Consider the following 19,362-nt stretch of genomic DNA (forward strand, 5'->3'; position numbering starts at 1 on the left):
TTATGCCTGTAACCTCCAGTTCCAGGAGATCTCATATCCTCTTCTGGCTTCCTTGGAAACGTACAGGCATGTCACACACACACACACTAACATGAGCATCCCCATACCTCAGTGGGTGTTGTAGTCAAATGAGATAGAGCGGTTCCTGCTATTATTATTTCAAGCCCCAGTTTTCTTTGCTCTTTCCTGACACCTTACCACCCTGGGTCAGAATAGCCTCTTTTCTTTGAGTTCCCGGAAGCACTTTCTCCATCAATGATGGAACATTAGGCATCATTACATATTGCCTGCTTTAAATACAATATGAACTCCTTGGGGAAAACAAATACACAAACTACATTTTGGCTCTTTATATGACTGAGGTCATTACCCTCGTCTGAGACTTCAAGATGAAGGTTGTTTTGTTTAACCCGGGTCAACTGTACGCTTACCACAACAGCTAGGGACTAGGGGTTCTGTAGGAGGGAGATTGGGAATAGAAGAAACTCCAGAAATAGACGAAATTAAAACTGTAACAAAACCCTCCAAACCCCTTCTCACCAGAGCACTGAGAGTACCCCTCATCTCACCTGCCTTTCTCACAATACTAGCCCCAGGGGATCTGGTGCGGAGGGTCAAGGTGGAACCAGAAAGTCCTCTCCACACACAGAGACAAAGAATGTGGAGATGGCTAATTACAGGAATGAGAACAGCAGACTCAAGAATTATCACTCCCAGCCTGTCGCCTTGATTTCAATCTAGGGAGAAGTTCCCTGGAATCCAAGGAGTTAGGGTGGGCGGCAGGGGTGGGGCGGGCCCGAGGGGCGGGGCGGCAATGCTCCGCCCCGGGAGGCCCGCCCAACGCTGGTACTCCGGCTGTGTGCTCATTTAGGGCTCTGCTCCTGGAAGGTGGAGTGTGTGCCGGTCCCGGGTTCGAAGGCAGGCAGCGAGATGAGGCGGGCGCCAGCGTTCCTGAGCGCAGACGAGGTGCAGGACCACCTCCGCAGCTCCAGCCTCCTCATCCCTCCCCTGGAGGCTGCACTGGCTAACTTCTCCAAAGGTCCTGATGGAGGTGTCATGCAGCCTGTGCGCACAGTGGTCCCTGTGGCCAAGCACCGAGGGTGAGTGTAAGGGACCAGAGGGGAATGGGAGAAAGGGGAAAGAAAGACGCAAAGAAATGCGGAAGGCAGCGATAGGAGAAGGCAGGAGAGGGCTTGTTTAACCTCTGCTAATGTCAGCTGCTGCTTAAGGGGCGCTAACCCACCGGGTCTCTGCCAAGAGGGCTCTTTTCAGGTGCCACCTGTGCAAGGGAGGTACCAAGGCTGTCACTCTCTGCTAGTTGAAAACTGAGAGGTAGAGCGATTTGCTGAAGGCTACAGAGCCAAGAAGTGGCGGCGGGGTTGTGATGGCTTTCTGGTCCAGAGCCAGGCCGTGAGTCCTGCCTCAGGGACGGGCAGAAGGGCAGAGGAGTGAGCACAAATGGAATGGCGAGCCAGCGGAGCAGTAATGGAGGACGGAAGGTGAATGGGACTTCATCGATCACTCAGCATTGACTGGAAGAGATTGAAACTGCCCTCTCTCTCTCTCTCTCTCTCTCTCTCTCTCTCTCTCTCTCTCTCTCTCTCTCTCTCTCTCTCTCTCTCTCTCTCTCTCTCTCTCTCTCTCAGCTTCCTGGGAGTCATGCCAGCCTACAGTGCCGCTGAGGATGCACTCACCACCAAGTTAGTCACCTTCTACGAGGGCCACAGCAACACGGCTGTCCCCTCCCATCAGGCGTCAGTGCTCCTCTTTGATCCCAGCAATGGCTCCCTGCTGGCGGTGAGCAGCCTCCTCTCCCCTGGGGCAGTGAGGGTAGAGGAAGTCTCCCCTGGAACGGAGGGTGTCCCTTAGGCCCAGAACTAAGCCTAGACGTTAGTGAGAAGGAGTATGATCGCAAGTGATCAGTCAGGAGGTCAATGGTGATCTGTGACTAGGGCTGCTTGTGCCTATAGCGGTGGCTATCATGTGGCTGTAGAAATAACGATCCGGATCCTGTTATTCTGGTTCTTGAGCTCAGATACACCACATGCACAGCTTGGACTAAAGCAGTAGCTGAGCAAACATTTATCCACCGAAGCCCTCCCTGTATGGAGCAGAAGACACAGTAACCTGTGGGTGTCTTCCTGACATCGTTCCTCATCATCTAGCAAGGTGTGAAGGGAGCAGCAGCTCACATTTACTGAGCAACTGGGGAGGGAGATGTGGAGTTCTAAGCACATTACCTGTATAATGAAAACTACCCAGGGGGTACATGATGCTGTTATCCCCACTTCAGGCATGAGGAATGGGCTATACAACAGCTGTGCTCAACTGGACCCCCTAATAAGAAGCAAGGCTAGACCTCAAACCTCCTCAAGTCTAAGCCAATGGTGTATCCAGTCTGAGTTCTACTGCCTTATCTGTTTGTTTGTTTGCTCGCTTGCTATGTGTCCCAGGCCAGACACATGCACCAGACAACACACACACACACACACACACACACACACACACACACACACACACACACAAGTGCTGAGTATGAATTGGGCTATTTCCTGCTGAGTTTTGTTGAGATCCCTGAGGCTCAGGTGAGACTCATGGTTTGAGGTCACACAGCGTTAAGTGAGACCTAGAATCCTTCAGTCCGGTTCTCAGACTCCCACCCCCTTCCCTTCCCCTCTGAATGTCTGAATTCCCTAAGAGATCCAGTTGCCCGTTACCCCACTAGAGGTGAGTGTCCAGCTCTTCTTACCCTGTGCTCATCCAGGGGCAGTAACAGCGGTGCTGCCTATGAGTCCTCAACTCTTGAGCATCAGCCTTTCATACTAGATGGTGGGGCTCTGGGGCTTTGCTGAGTGCTCTGTAGCTAGAGGACTCAACTCCTCCCCTGTAAAATGAGAATAATAATAATGGTGTCTTTTGAGACCTAGCCGAGCTGAGTGAAGGTACCCAGGGATTCCATTTTCTTGGTTTTCCTTGTACCAGTATGAGTTCAAAGACCACTGACCACTGAACACTCCAAGCCAGAGAGTCAGCCTGAGTCATTCTCAAGGTGGTGTCTGGGGACAGTGTCTTTCCAAAGCTCTTGAGATGTGAAGTGACGTTGATATCCCTAAAGTTCACCTCGGCTTGGAGATCTGAGAGCCCCAGGGCACAAAAACAAAATAGGTGATGTTTGAGTGCTTACTGTATGTGCTGGCTTCCCTTGTGCATCTGTATGTAATATTCTCAGTACCCTCTGCACTGTGGGCATCAGCTTGGTCTTTACAGATTGAAGAATCCAGGGCAAAGACACTAGTGCCCAAAGCCAAGGGGGTCGTGAGTGAGGACTGGGTTCTCCATGTGACCCTAAGCCCCACGTTCACTGAAGTTTCTACAGAGCTGCCTTTCTGAGTGTCAGTCCTAGGAGGGCACCTTCCTCACTGTCTGTCCTTCCTCCAAGGTCATGGATGGAAATGTCATAACTGCAAAGAGAACAGCAGCGGTGTCCGCCATCGCCACAAAGGTAAGCCCAGAGGAGAGGGAAGGAATGCGGGACTTTTCTCCATCTGCCTTTGCCCATAACTGGAACTCCACATACTAATTAGGAGTTACTAAGTGAGCACAGTAATTCACAAAATTACTGAATATTTGCCACATAATTCCAAATACCTCATATGCACAACTCCCAATCTTCCTGCCTCACAAAAATTAGAGTGAAAAGAGATAGAGACACCAGATGTCAACATCTGGCCTACTCATGTATACACATGTGTGCATGAACATCTACATAAATACACAATAATTAAACATAGAATGTGCTTTGACTTTTAAAAAGAATTAAATATCTCTTTGATGTGATATATACTAATTATTAATAAATGTTACCACAATTGAACTATTTTATAATTTTTATTAATTAGTAAGTGATTTATAGTCATTTACAGTTTGCTGAAGGAAAACATACCCTTCAAAACCAACATTGTATGTTAAAAAGATGAAATGAAGCAAAATGAAAAGAGAGGAGTGAAAGTGACTTTTTTTTAATGGGGTCTCACTATGTTGCCCAGTTGGGCTTCAATATTTGGTTTCAAATGGTTCACTTGCTTCAGACTCCCATACAGCAAGGTCTACAGGTGCATCCCACTATTTCTGACTAAAGAGATGGCATTTGATTCAGAAATGACCTCCCTGAGATTGGAGAGCCTACTGAAACCCTGGAGGACCATCCAGGAGAAGGTCAAACAAGCAATGCTGGCGATGTGCTCAGCAGACTGCAGGCACCCCATGACAGAGACGGGGGTGTAGAGGGAAGCCAAGGAAGGGAAGTTTAGAGTAGGGTCTTCAGCTGGGATGATGGTGCACATCCCAGCACTCGGGGCTGAGACAGGAGGATTGCTACGAGTTATAGGTCAGCCTGGACTACATGATGAGACACATCAAAAGACAAAGTAGAGGAAAATGGGGTTCTGTGGGAATGATTGAATTTTTTTTATTAATTTAAGACTGACAAGGACTTGGGAAGCTGGATTTCTAGGCATCGCAAAAGTACCATGGCCCAAAGGAAGGTTGGCATAGCAGACCAAATGTTTAAATTGTTTGGATAGTAGATGGCTCCTGAGGAAGAACACCGGCACATGTATTTACACACACACACTCACACACACACTCACACACACACACTCACTCACTCACACTCACACACACACACACACACACACAAACACACACACACATAGGCACTTACCAACAGGAGTATCTATTACTTAGGGAGGGTCCCTGTCCAGACCAAATGAGATCATGAGAGTTAAGTACTAGCACACAGTATGTGCTCAGTGAAGGCTCCTTCCTTCCTGCCCCTCTCTACAGAGGGCAAACAGAAACCAAGTGACATCTCCATGATGCTCACCAGCCCTTGACTGTAGCTGAAGCCTCCTGGTTGCCTGAAAACACTGACCTTCACCACCCCGTTTCTCTCAGTTTTTGAAACCCCCAGGCAGTGATGTACTGTGCATCCTTGGAGCTGGGGTCCAGGCGTACAGTCACTATGAGATCTTCACAGAACAGTTTTCCTTCAAGGAGGTGAGTGGCAGTGGGGCCTGGGGAGCAGGGAGGTGGGACCAGGGCCTCTTGGAACAGGCTAAACGGTGAGGCTGAGCCTGGCACAGGTCACCCTATCTTTATGGCTTCCTCAGAAAGACTGTGAGGCCCGCTCACCTGCGTTCAGACTCCCAGGACACACACTTGGGCATGCCACCAGCCACCCAAGTGCTTCTGTGACACTGCGTGTCAGCTGTGCTTCCAGCCCCTCCCTGTGCTTTTCTTAAAAGATCCTGGGAGTCTACCTATTTAGGACATGGATCTGGAATGGGGGTGGGGTGAGGCCTGGTGAGCAGAAGCACAGCCTCCTCCCACTGCCGCCTTCTCCCTCTGTGGCCCTCACGTCACTAGAATGAAGTATGGATTTTTATGATAAAAATAATAGTGCTATCTTGGGATATATAGACTGCAAAGAAGAAGAAAAAAATCAAAAGAAAACCAGCCATTTACCTGTTATTTTTTTTAAGACAGGCAGGTGGTTTCCAAGTTCTCTCTTCTGCATGGTATAGCAGCTTTATCCCCGTTGGCTGTGAGCAGCTGTGTATAATGTGTATTCATCCACAGCCCCAAAGTCACGGCTCCAGATTATGTAAATTTTGCATCCCATTGGCCCCAGTTTTCTATCAGGAAAGATGACACCACTAGCCAGTGACTTATTACTGGGTATGTTGAGCCATCTGCCCTGCTTGGTGAGCCTACATGTAAAGCTAATTTTTCTCCTGCTTACCACATTTACTGATGAGAGTCTCGGGGTCTTGTTTAGTGGAGGGCTGGTAGCCTCTGATCCAGACATCGAAACAGATTAGTAAACACGCAAGAGCTCAGGCCTCATCACCACCACCTCTGCCACAGCACCTTCTAGGATTCTTATTGTAGCTTCCGTGGTTGGTCTTTTTATCTGCTGCACCTAACTAAATATTACCTATTTGCTTTTTAATCCTTCCTTATGCTTCATTGATTAAGCTCTTCCATGACAAGACACTTCATGAATTTTGTACCTGCTGCAACTCCAATACAGGGTTTCAAACATAGGCTAAGTTTCACCTTGACTCTACCCATCTCACAGATGTGGAACCTGAGGCTGAATGAGGGGAAATCATTGTAGGGATAATACAAAGTAAAGGAAGGGTTGGTGTCAAGTCCACATGGCTCCAGAATCTTCTCTGTAATCATTAAACCCTTGAGGCTGTATCCTGGCCTAAAACTGGAAAGTGTCCACCTTGTTTGGCCAAAGGGAGCATTTTTGTTTGTCTGGGCAGATATCTGTTTCAGTTAAAGCTGTATCCTTGATCAAATGTCCACTGTTTAAAGACACCATTGTCACCATCAGAGCAGTGTGGGTAGGTGTGGCGTCTGCAGGGAAGAAATACACCCGTGTCCCTCTTGTCACCCACCCTAAGGTGAGAATATGGAACCGCACCAGGGAAAGGGCGGAGAAGTTTGCAAGTTCAGTGCAAGGAGATGTTCGGGTCTGTTCATCGGTGCAGGAAGCTGTAACAGGTGCTGATGTCATCATCACGGTCACCATGGCAACAGAGCCCATTTTATTTGGTGAATGGGTGAAGCCGGGGGCTCACATCAATGGTGAGTAGAGAGGCTTCATGCCCCTGACTGGATCCGGGCTCCATTTGTAGGTGCTTCCTCTGCTGCGCAGCCCATATATTCTGGGTTTGCTTTGAATCAGGGTCTCACTATATATCCTGGCTAGCTTTAAAGTTGCTATCCTCCTGCCTCAGTCTCCCGAGTGCTAACCTTATAGGTGTCTAGCCTCGTTCCTGTCTACACCTTCTTTTATCTGTGTGAGCCTACACTTAAGAAGTGTAGGCTAGAATACAAACAGTTGGAGGCTAACCTGGGCTACAGACAGAGACTCTATCTGGACAAAACCCAAAGGCGGGAGAAGGATGAGTGTCCTGAATAAACCATATCTCAAATGCAAAACTAAAATTAAACGTAAACCTGGTGATTATTTCACTACTGAATATCCTGTGGGTTGGAACACTGCCACAAATGGCCAGCCACAACTTTATTCTTAAATGTGACAAAATTCAAATCCTAATGGACAAATAATGCTTCTTTTTTTTACACTTTTTTACACTACAAAATGTCACTGTGTGTGGCCCTTAAACTTTTAATTTTTTTCCCTCCTGTGCCACCACAGCCTGAATAATTTGTTCTTAACATATAAAACTATAATTTCCAAAAGTAATTAGAGTACAAAAAAGAATTTAATGTTGCATATAAATGCATTTAATATTGTAATAGGAGGTGGGATGGGAGGGTTTTCTAAACATAAAGACACTGGGGTCTCTGAAGACCTTCAAACAACCCTAGAGATTAGAGCAACAGAGAGACTGTTATATACTTAACTATAGTAGGAGCTGTCCTGAATTCTATGTGCATTTGTATGTGCACATGCATTTGTGCCCGTAAGTGTCTGTATATGTGTATCTGTTGATGCTGAATGTCTTCCATATCGACTCTTCACCTTATTACTATTAATTTTGAGGTCTCTCACTGAGTCCAGCACTCACTAATCAGCTAGACTGGCTGGCCAGACAACTCTAGGGATCAGCTATTTCTGTCTGCTGCCCGCCCACTTCACAATATCAGAAAGATGCATAATCATGACCACACTTTTTACATGGGTGCTGGGTGATTTCACATCGAGTACTTGACTGTTTAATATATCTTCCCAATCCTCTTGATTATTATATATGTGTGTGTGTTATATGTTATATATGTATATATACATATAGTGTATATATTATATGTGTATATATTATATGTATAATGCATATATGTTAGATAGAGTCACTTAATCCTTCCAGAAACTTTAAGAAATAGACAATAATAATTATCATGACCCCTAATTTATAGGGGAGGTAAACCGAGGCACAAGTTTAAGTAATTTTCAAGCATCAGAGACTCTTGGAGGCAGAATTGGGTTTGAACTAAGATAATTTGCCCTCAGAGGTTGGGCTTTTGCACAGTACTTAACACTATCCTCCAAAAAGAAGTCTGGCTTCTGACTGCCGGGCAGACAGACAGCAGAGGGTTGAATTTAGTCACAGTGCTCTTCCATGTAACGAATGACAAGAACATGACATCATCTCAGAAGCTGAGATCCCTGCACCCACAGGCAGAGGAGAAGCAGGAGTCAAGAGATTATCTGTTCTTTCATAAATGCTCACTGAACGTACACCACGTGCCAGCCATTGTTGTAGCTGCTGAGGGATTCCACGGGAAATGGAGCATCCAAGGACGTGGCTTTCCTGTTGGCTTGATTCTTGTAATGAAAGATAAACAAAACAAGGAAAGACTTAGGTAGTTTCTCCTTGTGGGGTGCTTGTGCCACATACAGGAACCTGTAAGAATCTAGTAGTGGAAGCAGAAGGGAGAAATTGAAGTAAGTGCTTTTGGTCCACTTACCTGAAAAGCTGCCCTGGGGTGAGATAGGGTTGTGACCCAAATGATTAAGAAGAGTAAGCAATGTCAAGAGCTGGAGGGAGGTTGTTTCAGGCAGACAAGGTTTCAAGAAAGGGCCCCTGGGTGTGGGGGTGGGGGGAACACAACCATCTGAAGACCAGTGAGGTCAAGGCCTTAGTCTGCAGGGAGCTGATGTCATGACACCGGTCTAGGAAGACGCTAAGAGGTGGCTGAAGGAGCAGGTAACAGGTGGATCCAGATGTATTTCTTGGAATCAAAACTGTCTGGAAGAGCTTGGGAAATCCAGATAGACAGCTCTCTGTGAAATGTGTTCCCTGGGGCAGAACGGAAGCTACAGCTGACTGACTTGGGTTTGGGTTTGGTTTTTCAAACTTCGCACACTGAGAATCCACTCAAGGTTAGGCTGGTTCTCTGCTTAAGGATGAAATCCATGTTTCCTGGGCTATACCTTCATCTAGTCTCAAGGGTCCTCTTCCAGGTTCATGTGGTAGCAAGATTCAGTCCCTCACACTGTAGGACCAGGGAACTGCAGGTGCACTCAGTTCCTAAGGACCTTCCACAACCCTTGCTATGGGAACCCCCATACCCAAAGACAGCTACAATAAGTTTTTATATTCATTATCTATCTAGCTATCTGTCTGTCTGTCTATTGATGTATCTATCATATGTATATATACACACATATACATATATATGTATATATATGTATATATATGTATATGTGTGTATATATATATATATTTATTTGTGTATGTATGTATATGTATTCTTTTTCTAGGAAGGAATGACATGATATGACACCAAGATACTTCATTTTATATTCCCTTGACCTAGGACAAAGTTGTTTTATGTGTTTACAAACCCTCAAATTGTGCTTTATTAATATGTGCCCCAGTGATAACAGTAAAATGCCAAGGACAGGTTTTCCTTACTCACAGAGCTGCTGAAGGGCAGGCCTGACTCTACCCCTTCATACACACACACTCTCTCTCTCTCTCTCACACACACACACACACACACACACATCACACTTCCTTACTCCTATCCTAACATCCCATTCATCCCAACAGTGAGTCTTTCAAGACCTTCGCTGTTTCTAGCTGCACTGAAGCAAGGCCAAGTGATGTGGGTCAGACTGCTGACTTGCTGTTTGGCACTTGCATCTGTCTGAGTGGCCTCACACAGCCCCTTGAGAACTCGTTCTCTGGTAGGCAGCAGCTGTCTATAGAAAGCAGGGGAGGGGGTGGTCCTGGAGACTGGAGGCTTTTCCCTGCCAGCTTATGACTTATTTACAAGATCCATTAGTGAGTAAGACTGTTCTATAGACTCTCCCCTCCCCGCCCCCCAACAGTCTTCAAGGTGAGCATTGTTACAGTGCTCTCCGGAAACCAGAGCTCAGAAGAACCGGAAGGAGAACATAAGAAGGCATATAAATGCTGCCTTGTATTTGGACAAAACTTTAAAATATTTTCAAAGACTAGCTTAGCTACCCTGGGGCTGGCTCCAGCCAGCAGCAGACTGCTTTGTTTAGACCACAGAGAAATCAAGGAATAACTCATGCAAATAGATTTCCTGCTCCTCTTCATAAGCAGTAGGGATGGAAGGCAGTCTGGAAAACTGTGCATGCACACTCAAAGGTAGTAGCCATTAGCTGGAGCTGGATAATGCCTGTGCCCTGGAGAAATACACTCTCTTCTGTGTGCCCAGGACTGCCACGTTCCCAGTCCATCTGCTGGCTTTGTTCCCGTTTGTTTCTTCCTGCCTCTGTTTGGTTACAGCCTGTGCATTATCCTATGTCCTTGGAGCAGCAAACATGATAGATACATCGGATTCATCACTCTTCTACAAAGGGGCAAGGTCAAGGCCTAATCATCAGTTTGTATTTTGTGGGATGTTTGATGGTTTTTTTCTTCCTCCTCCCTATCCTCCCCTTCATCCTCCTTATCCGACTCTTCCTCCTTCTTTAAAAATGTATGTGTTCACGCACATGCATGCCACCACACACATGGAAGTCGGAGGACAAACTCAGCTGTCAGTTCTGGTTTCCACTTTGTTTGGGACATTATGTCTTGCTCACCTGTGTGTTCTCCAGGCTCACTGGCCGATGTGGCTCCAGGGATTCTCCTGGTCCTGCCTTGCATCTTTACATAGGCCCCGGGATTACAATGTGCTTTATGGCATCTGGCTTTCTGCAGATTCTGGGGATTCCAGTGGTCATGTTTGCATGAGATGTGTTTCACCCACTAGGTCATCTCCCCATCATCATTTTTCTTGGTGTCAAGGCCACCTCAAGGCCAGGTTTCTTCTCTCTCCCTCCCTCCCCCTGGAAGTATCGGGAGTGAGTTTAGGGGCTCAGACACACAGGCAGATGCTGTGTTGCTGAGGCTGAGCTAGTTACAGCCCACCTAGCCTTAACACTGGGCTCTTTGTCTCGGTAAGAGAAAAGAGTTTCAGGTGAGGAAGGCAATGATGGAGGAGCAAGGCAGGACAAGCAAGATTAAGAGCAGTGGGTCCTCTTGTGTGGTTTCTGCAGCTAGGTATCACTGCCAGCAAGCGTGAAAACCCGGGGCTCTTTTGGACCCAGATTCACTGATAAGTTGAGCAGGCTCTTCTCCCGTCACGACTTCAATGCTGTGAATGGAATTAGACACTGAGGAGTCCTGAGGTGCATAAATAGCACATATAGGAAATATAATGCAGAGAGTACTTATCTCATACGTGAATGTGGGGCTAGCAATACGGCTCAGTGGTTGAGACTTTGTGTACTGTTCTTGCAGAGGACCCAAGCTCGGCTCCTTCCATTTATGTTGGGTGGCCCACAGCTGCCTTAATTCCAGCCAAGGAGCACCTGATGCCTCTGGCCTCCTACATTTACATGCACATACCCATACCCCCCCCCCCTCTCTCTCTCACCTGATGCCTCTGGCCTCCTACATTTACATGCACATACCCATACCCTCCCCTCTTTCTCACACACACACATTTAAAATAAATTTTTTAAAAAAAAGAATGCTTTTGAAAACTGATTGCTGCTAAGTGACCGTAAGAACTTACAGGAATGAAGAAGAGGGTGAGGTAGGAAAGAAGAGCTTAGGCGATGGCTTAGTCCATAAAGCACTCGCTGTGTGAGCATCAGGGCCTGAGTTTAGGCCACAGACATGGAGGTGTGCACCTGTAAACCCAACGCTGGGAAGGCGGAAATGGAAATCCCTGGGGCTCTCCCTGGGGCTCGCTTGCCAACCAGCTGAGCCTAGCAGAAGGCTGTGGCTCCCAGGCAGGGGCTCTGTCTCACAAAACAGACTGCCATCTTGAGCAACACCCTTAACCTCTGACCATTAGATGCATCTGCACAAGTGTGCACACGTATCTGCATGCACACATGCACCTGTACACACACACATAAATATTTTTTTTTTTAAAAAGGGAAAATGGTATGTGTTATTTTGAAAAGGCATTCTATCTTACTTTTTGGGAAGAGTTTGGTCTAGGAGATGAGAAACATTTTGGTCTAAATATCCCTCCTACTGGACCCCTGCTCAACTCTTTCTGCTAATGTGCCCTGGGAATCTCCTGGCCTCAGTCTGTTTTGTTATCCCGTAGCTGTTGGGGCCAGCAGACCAGACTGGCGAGAACTGGATGACGAGCTCATGAAGCAAGCTGTGCTGTACGTGGACTCCCGGGAGGCTGCCCTGAAGGAGTCAGGAGACGTTCGGTTGTCTGGGGTGAGCCTCTCTCAATAGCAGAACCACTGGCTGGCCCTGGCTTCGTTCCCAGGGTTTCACTGCCTTCCCCTCTGGACCTTGGTCACCTCGCCTCCTAGTAAGGAAGACATTCCCGAACATCTTGCAGCATTTAAAATCCCGTTCCAGAAACAAACAAACAAACAAAAAAAGATAGCTATATACCTACGTCCTGTGTCTTCCTGTCCTTCTGTCTGGAGGGAGAATTGATATGTTTCCTGGTCTGCTGTGCTACAAGGCAGTAGGATGGGAAGTCTGTTGCAACCTGGAAAACTTACTAAGACTATATATTCCCTGGCTGCCTATCCCCACTTATAATCAGGTTATGGAAGCACGCAAAGGCAGCCAAAGTGCATGCTCAGATAATAACATACTGATTTCTGCACAGACAGGGACCTAGCAGGAAGCCACCCATAATCAATGATCTCTGTGTTTATGGCATCAAAAACACAGGTGCTATCCCCCAAAGGGTATCTATCCTGTCAGAGGGCATCTCCTTAACCTCATCTAGTTCACACACGGCCTTTTTCAAAATCAATGTTATTCTCTCCTGTTCAGGAGTGTCCTACACTGGCTTCAGAAGCTAGCCCTGCATGGGATGACGGTTTCAGCCTTAGTTAGGATGTGTTTGTTTCACAGGCTGACATCTTTGCTGAGCTTGGAGAAGTGGTTTCAGGAGCGAAGCCTGCACACTGTGAGAAGACTACAGTGTTCAAGTCTTTGGGTAAGACTCATGAATTGTTCCCTGGGCACAAATCCAACCAAAGCATAAGGCAGGGAAAGGAGGGAATGAATGGGTTACCAGGCTCTGTGGGTGACTCACCACAGAGTCCATTATTTGGATCAATCATTTATCCATTTGGGCGGAGTAAGTAAGCCTGTAAACTCTGGAGTCGGACGGTCCTGGATTACATTCCTTCTATATCATGCACTGGATATGTGACCTTAGGCAAGTCACCTGATGGCTCAGAGCCACGGTTTCTTTCCTACCGGTCACCTTGAGTTCTTGTGACAGTCCAGTGAGATATACAAGGGGAAGGGGAAAGTTGCACACAGCCAATGTTGTACTAAATCACTTGGTTAGGCATAAATGAATTCAGAAGCCGATATCCATTAGAGGAAGAGAGCAGGGACAAAGCTGTTCACAACTAAAGGGAAATGACAGTGACATCTGCCTTAAAGGAGATTGAGACAGGAAGTTACAGTCTGAGACCCTTTCATCCCCCCCCTTCACTACCTTCCACTTCATGCTTCATAACAGGCAACCATGAGGAGTCTAAACTACATCAACTGAGATGGGTGGAAAGGGGAGAGGGTGGGCTCCCAGTGGAGTCTGCCCCTTGATTAAATCCCCCATTCTGCCATGTTTAAAGAAGCAAACGTATACGGGAACCAAAGTGAAATCAGCTATTACACCTAATTCTTTTAAATTATTAATAGTTACTAAGTGGATATTACCAGGACTTTCCATACTTTTTCTGCTGAGCATCAGAAACTTTTAATCTTGGCCACAGTTTTAAAGGTACTCTAGGTGGCTGGATGTGGTGGCACACACCTTTAATCCCAACACTAACACAGCAGACTAGTCTGATCTTTACAGCAAGTTCCAGTGCAGCCAGGATTATACAGAGAGACCCTGTCTCAAAAGAAAAAAAAAAAAACATGAAAAAGGCAAAAAAAGAGTGTTCTGATCAGCAGTGTGGCCACTACAGTGAAATAGCATTTGCTGGCTTTGAGAGGGTTACCGAATGCATGAACTTCCAGTGCTGTGACCCCATGCGCAAGGTCTGCACAAGATCAGGCCAATCGAAAGACCAGCATGCCCCACCCTCTAGCTTAGAAGCTGTTGGCGGCTGATGGCAGATTTGGGGTTGACAAGTCATCGTTCTTCAGGGATATGGCCCTTGAGAGAAGGCCATGAACACATAAGTATCATCAAGGAGACTTTTTTTTTTTTTTTAAATGCAGAAAGTTGGGAGAGAAAGAGGATGTGGAAATAGGAAGCAATTGCAAGCAAGGAAAGAGAGAATGGATTTGATCATATTGTAGGCATGTATGATATGAACATGTATGCATATATGATCTTACCATGTGATAGAAAGTGTGCTCTGGCCACTCAGCACTATACCATCAGTTAGGATTTAGGCCTTGACAGGTAGTTAAGGTTTTTGGATTTTTTTTTTGTTTGTTTGTTTGTTTGTTTTTAATTTTTGTGCACTAAAAGACCAACAAAGGTAGTAAATTTTATCTAGTACCTGGTCCAGTGACATCCCACTGATACAGTTGAGTCTGGAAGGTTAGCTGACCTCATTAAAGAGACAAATATTGTAGGAATCCATGTATTTGACAAGTTTTGTGTTCCCACCTCGGGTGACTGGTTTATTGACACACTCTCTCTTTTAGCTGATACATGCCGAGCCTCTCATAGAATATTGGGTACGAAAACTAAGGCCCCTGTCTTAAAATTACAGATTGAGCATGTCTTTTCTGAAGTATTTGTACCAACATGTGTTTCACATTGGATCCTTTTTGTACTGTGGGGAATGTTTGTAGACTGTTGACTGTCTAAGACCCTGCCCTTTGCCCAATATGAAAAACTGATCTCAAACTAGGAAAACAATTGAATTTCAACATTATCTTAAAGAGTTTCAGACTATGTAATATTCCAGATTAAAATTTTTTTAGGTTAGGGATATTCAATATTTCAAAGACAAACAGGGGATCCTAAAGAGACAGGATTTGTAATGGTCCAGTGTCAGCAAAATGTAGGCCTGTGGGCCCAACCATGCCAACTTCCTGCAATGGTATGAGCCATGAGCTACAAATAGTATTTATTTTTAAATGATTGGGATAGACAAATGATCGCTCTCAGGACACATAGAATGATGGAAAAGACTGGGCGGGGAGGTAGCTTAGTCAGGAAAATGCTTGCCGAGTAAGCAGGAAGCATTATAAAGTGGGACCTGTATAAAGTGGCAGATGTGGTGGCACATGGATGGACCTGTAATCCTGGTGTTGTGGAGGCAGAAACATGAGGGTCCCTGGGGCTCACTGGCCAACTAGTCTGGGCCAAATCATCAAGCTCAGCAAGAGACCCTGACTCAGAACAAAACAGAAAACAAAAGCCAAACAAACAAAAGCCCAAAATGAGATGAACAGTTGAGCTGAGGAAGATTAACACCAACATAGGCCAACCTACACTCAGGGGGAGCGGTGGGGTGTGGTGAATTCAGGTTGTAGTGTCCACAAATAACGCCTTACCAAACAGTCGCATTTGCTTCCTCTGTGGCTGTGGATACTTTCCCACCATCAAGGCAGAGCTGGGCCATTGCAACAGAGACCGTGTATGACTTACAGAGCTTAAACTTTTCGCTGAGCCTGGAGTGAAATGTGGCTGACCTCTTAATTAGACCTGAGAGCTTAGAAAATGCAGGCGTCTCTTGTTCATGCTTCCTTCCTTGCTCAGCCCTTTCTGTGCCGAGTCTGAGTAAACCTCTGGGTAGCAGCTGCAGTTATCAGTACGGACTTTAGCAGGCACCTAGGGCATCAGAGGAGAAGCCAGGGTTGCTTGAGGACAAAGTCGTCCTGACAAAGAAGTGAAGCAAATCTCTGTCCATTCCAGGGATGGCCGTGGAAGACCTGGTCGCAGCCAAACTAGTGTATGATTCTTGGTCATCTGGCAAGTGAGCTGAAGGAGCCACACCTGAGCTGGGTGTCACAGCTCAAATGCTGTCTCACAGTCTCACAGTGTCTAGAGCAAAGGAGGCCCAGTCCCCAGTGAACGACAGTGGTTGTCATTCATAAGCACCGACATCCCTATTCATGTTTGTGGTTGGATAGCCAAACCAGGTAACCATTTCTTCTGTTAAGGGAGTAATGGCCACAGTACCTACCCTTGATCTTACTAGCCTTGTATGTCTCTGAAATAAAATCATTCTTCCGTGTGTCCTTTGACAACTTCCAGTGGGGAGGAAATAAAGGTGTCAAATGCTCACTCAATCCCTAGAGGACGTGGTATAAATTTTTCTCCATTTTAATTGAGCAGAACTCACCATAAATCCATCCTCTCTCTCTCTCTCTCTCTCTCTCTCTCTCTCTCTCTCTCTCTCTCTCTCTCTCTCTCTCTGTGTGTGTGTGTGTGTGTGTGTGTGTGTGTGTCCATGCTGAGGATCAAACCCAAAGTTTCACACATGTTAGGCAAACACACTTACTTCCACTAAGCCACACCCCTGGCATAGCTCACAACTTTAAGGTATACAATTTGGTGGGTTTTGGAGAAGTTTGTACAACCAAGTCCAGAATGATCCCATGCCATGGAGAAACCCGATTCTCAACAGTGTCACTACATTCTTTCTAGCAGTTTCTACTGCTACAGATTTGCCTCTTCAAGAACTTTCATATACATCCAGTCATGTGTAATGTAGCTTTGGGTGTGTGTTTTAAGTGTTTAAAGAAGCACAGATAATGGGGGCTCCTTTTGGTCACAGGTAGTAGAAAGCACAATGTGTGTGGATCACTTGAGTCTAGGTGAAGAAATGATGGAAGGAATTCACTGGTTCCTCATAACTAAACCAAAAGGCTCCACCAGGAGAACATGTCTCATGACGAACCGATCTTACAAAGGCATCAGGAGTCCCACATTTAGGGTAATGCCTTCCCATCTGGCCTCCTTCACTATGTAAGTTGGGGTAGGATGTTGGGGCAGTATCTCAGGAAGTTTCTAGAGAACTAGAAAGTATCCTTCACAGGGAGGATGTGTGACAGAGGCAGGCTCGGGTCGCAGAACCATGAATGCCTTCCTATGATGACTGCTGTTATGCACGTTATTGGGGAGAAGCACAACTTCAGTTTGTTCCACAACCACAGTATTTGTGAACAAGTATCCCCTCCTGTAGCACATCCAAGACCCCATCTGCTCCCGAATGCATTCACTGTGGAGGAAGGAGTGAGTCTGAGCAGTCGAGCATCTGTGTCCTGCATGGACCTCTTGAAGTAACTTAAGATGTGAGAAATCAGCTGAGCTAAAATAATGGTTCTAATATTATAACACACCGTCGATGGTAAATTCTACCTCGTAGTAGTCTGGCTACAAAATTCCAATAAAACTTAGCTATTGATTGGCAGTGATTTTTATTAATTGCCCTTTAAAACCTTTTTTTTTTTTAAATGCTGGCAAGTATTTGGAAAGAGGAACTTTATACATTGCTGGCAGGAAACTAAACCATGGAAGTCAGCATGGCAGCTCTCCGAGAGCTGAAACCAGAGCTGTCATGTGGTCCAGATACCCAGTCAACATACCACACAGACCTGCACATCTATATTTATTGCTGTACTGCTCACAATAACCAGGAAATAGGACCAGCCTAAATGCCCATCAACCAATGAATGGAAAAAGAAAATGCAGTGCGTCACACAACAAGATTTTATTCAACTGTAAAGAATGAAATTAAGACATTTTTCAAGAACTGAAGATTGCTAAGCAAAATATACATACCTCACTCAAAAAGACTAGTATCCCATATTTTCTTCTCATATGCAAAAATCAAGATTTAAGTGTGTGTGTCTGTGTGTGTGTGTTTGTGTGTGTGCATATGTGTGTGTGTGTGTGTGAGAGAGAGAGAGAGCATGTAACTATTATGTTGCTATTTCCTCTGAATTGAAACATTGCCTATTGGTGAGAGGAGGGAGAATCAGAAGACTCCAGAAGCTATAGAAAATTTGCCAGGCTCAGAAAGTATATAACAGTTAAAAGATTCACAAGACCCCCCCTCCCAGAGTTGTGAAGGCAGCAAACAGCACATGTACAGGGAACTCCCAGGATGCACCATTTGTGAATCATCACTCCTGCTCAGGGCAGACTTTTGCCAATACAGTTACCTTTGAATTGCCCACACTCCTGTTAAATAACTCCAAAACCTCCCTGGTTTTGAGCTCACCTTGGGTAGAACTGTTCCTTTGCTCTGTCATTAGTGCCTATGGGGATGGGGGATAAACGTTTGTTGATGATTAAGAAAGATAGGTTTGTTTTAACTTGTCACTTCAGAGGTGTTGCTCCATGACCATGGCCTCAGTGCTTTATAAGCAGGTGGCACAGGAAAACCTTTCATTTCAAAGTGGCTAGAAAGCAAAGAAAGGGGCATTTGGAATCACAATATCCACTTCAAGGGCATGCCTAGATGACCTAACTTCCTTTTAATAAGCCCTGCCTAAGGGATAGACTTCCTCGCAGTAGCTCCACAGGCAGATGACCAAGCCATTATGACCCATATGGAGGTCAAAGCACATAGGTCCTTGGGCCACAGGAGATCTAGACTGTAACAAGCACTTTCCTGGACAGCAGCCCTGTGATACCCACTAAGGAAGTGGGGCTTGTGTAGCAAGCGTGGTTGCACAAAATTTACTTCACCATCAACCTTCCTAAAAACTATGCTCTTTCCCTCCTGTTTTGCACCTCTAAAGGCCCTTGACCCTTAGAGAAATTGTGAAACAGGACAGGCACTGTTTCTCTGAATCTTCCTTGCTTTCTCTTCCCTATTCTCTTGTTTACACACCACACTTGTCAGCCTAGGTCACCAAACCTGCAGACAGAGTGGCTCAAACAACAGACATTTATTTTTCACTTCTCAGGAGGCCGAAAGCCCAAACCGCTATGAGGTTTGATTTCTTGGTGCCTCTCTTGCCTGGTTGGCAGCTGCCTTCCTCTTGTCCTCCTTCCTCCAGTATGCACAAAGCCTTGGTGCATCTTTGTTGTCTTTTAAGCCATATGGAATTACAAGTCTGCCCTAATGACCTCATTCAACCTTTATCACATCCTTAAAGTACTATCTCCACAAACACTCCCTTAGGGGTTAGGGCTTGCATACACAAACTTTAGAAATTCAGTCCACAGCAAGTATCCCACATTTTCTTTTTGTGATCCCTCTACGGTCATGATTCTCAGACAGGAAACTAAAAACCAACTCCATTGTTTGTAAATATCTGTAAAATAACTAGATTCACTTAAGTTGGGCTTTCGGCTTCAGACCAGAAAGAGTCTTTGGTCTACACAGAATGCAAAGCCTAGAAGAGAAACACCATTTTGCAATTTCAAGGTCTC

At 45.8% G+C, this 19,362-nt stretch overlaps 1 protein-coding gene across 1 annotated transcript; it reads left to right on the plus strand.

The window, feature by feature from the left end:
• Positions 1-930: 930 nt before the first annotated feature.
• CRYM (crystallin mu) lies at positions 931-16,051 on the plus strand (the record flags this gene model as incomplete). The annotated part of the gene is made up of 8 exons (XM_080911773.1): positions 931-1,100; positions 1,647-1,797; positions 3,440-3,502; positions 4,957-5,058; positions 6,477-6,660; positions 12,127-12,248; positions 12,906-12,990; positions 15,889-16,051. 8 exons carry the CDS (start codon positions 931-933, stop codon positions 15,951-15,953), a joined length of 942 nt encoding a protein of 313 aa, XP_080767899.1. The 3' UTR covers positions 15,954-16,051.
• Positions 16,052-19,362: the final 3,311 nt, after the last annotated feature.

Source organism: Micromys minutus (genome assembly GCF_963924665.1).
Source record: "Micromys minutus genome assembly, chromosome: 2".
In the NCBI taxonomy this organism is placed as follows: Eukaryota; Metazoa; Chordata; class Mammalia; order Rodentia; family Muridae; genus Micromys; species Micromys minutus.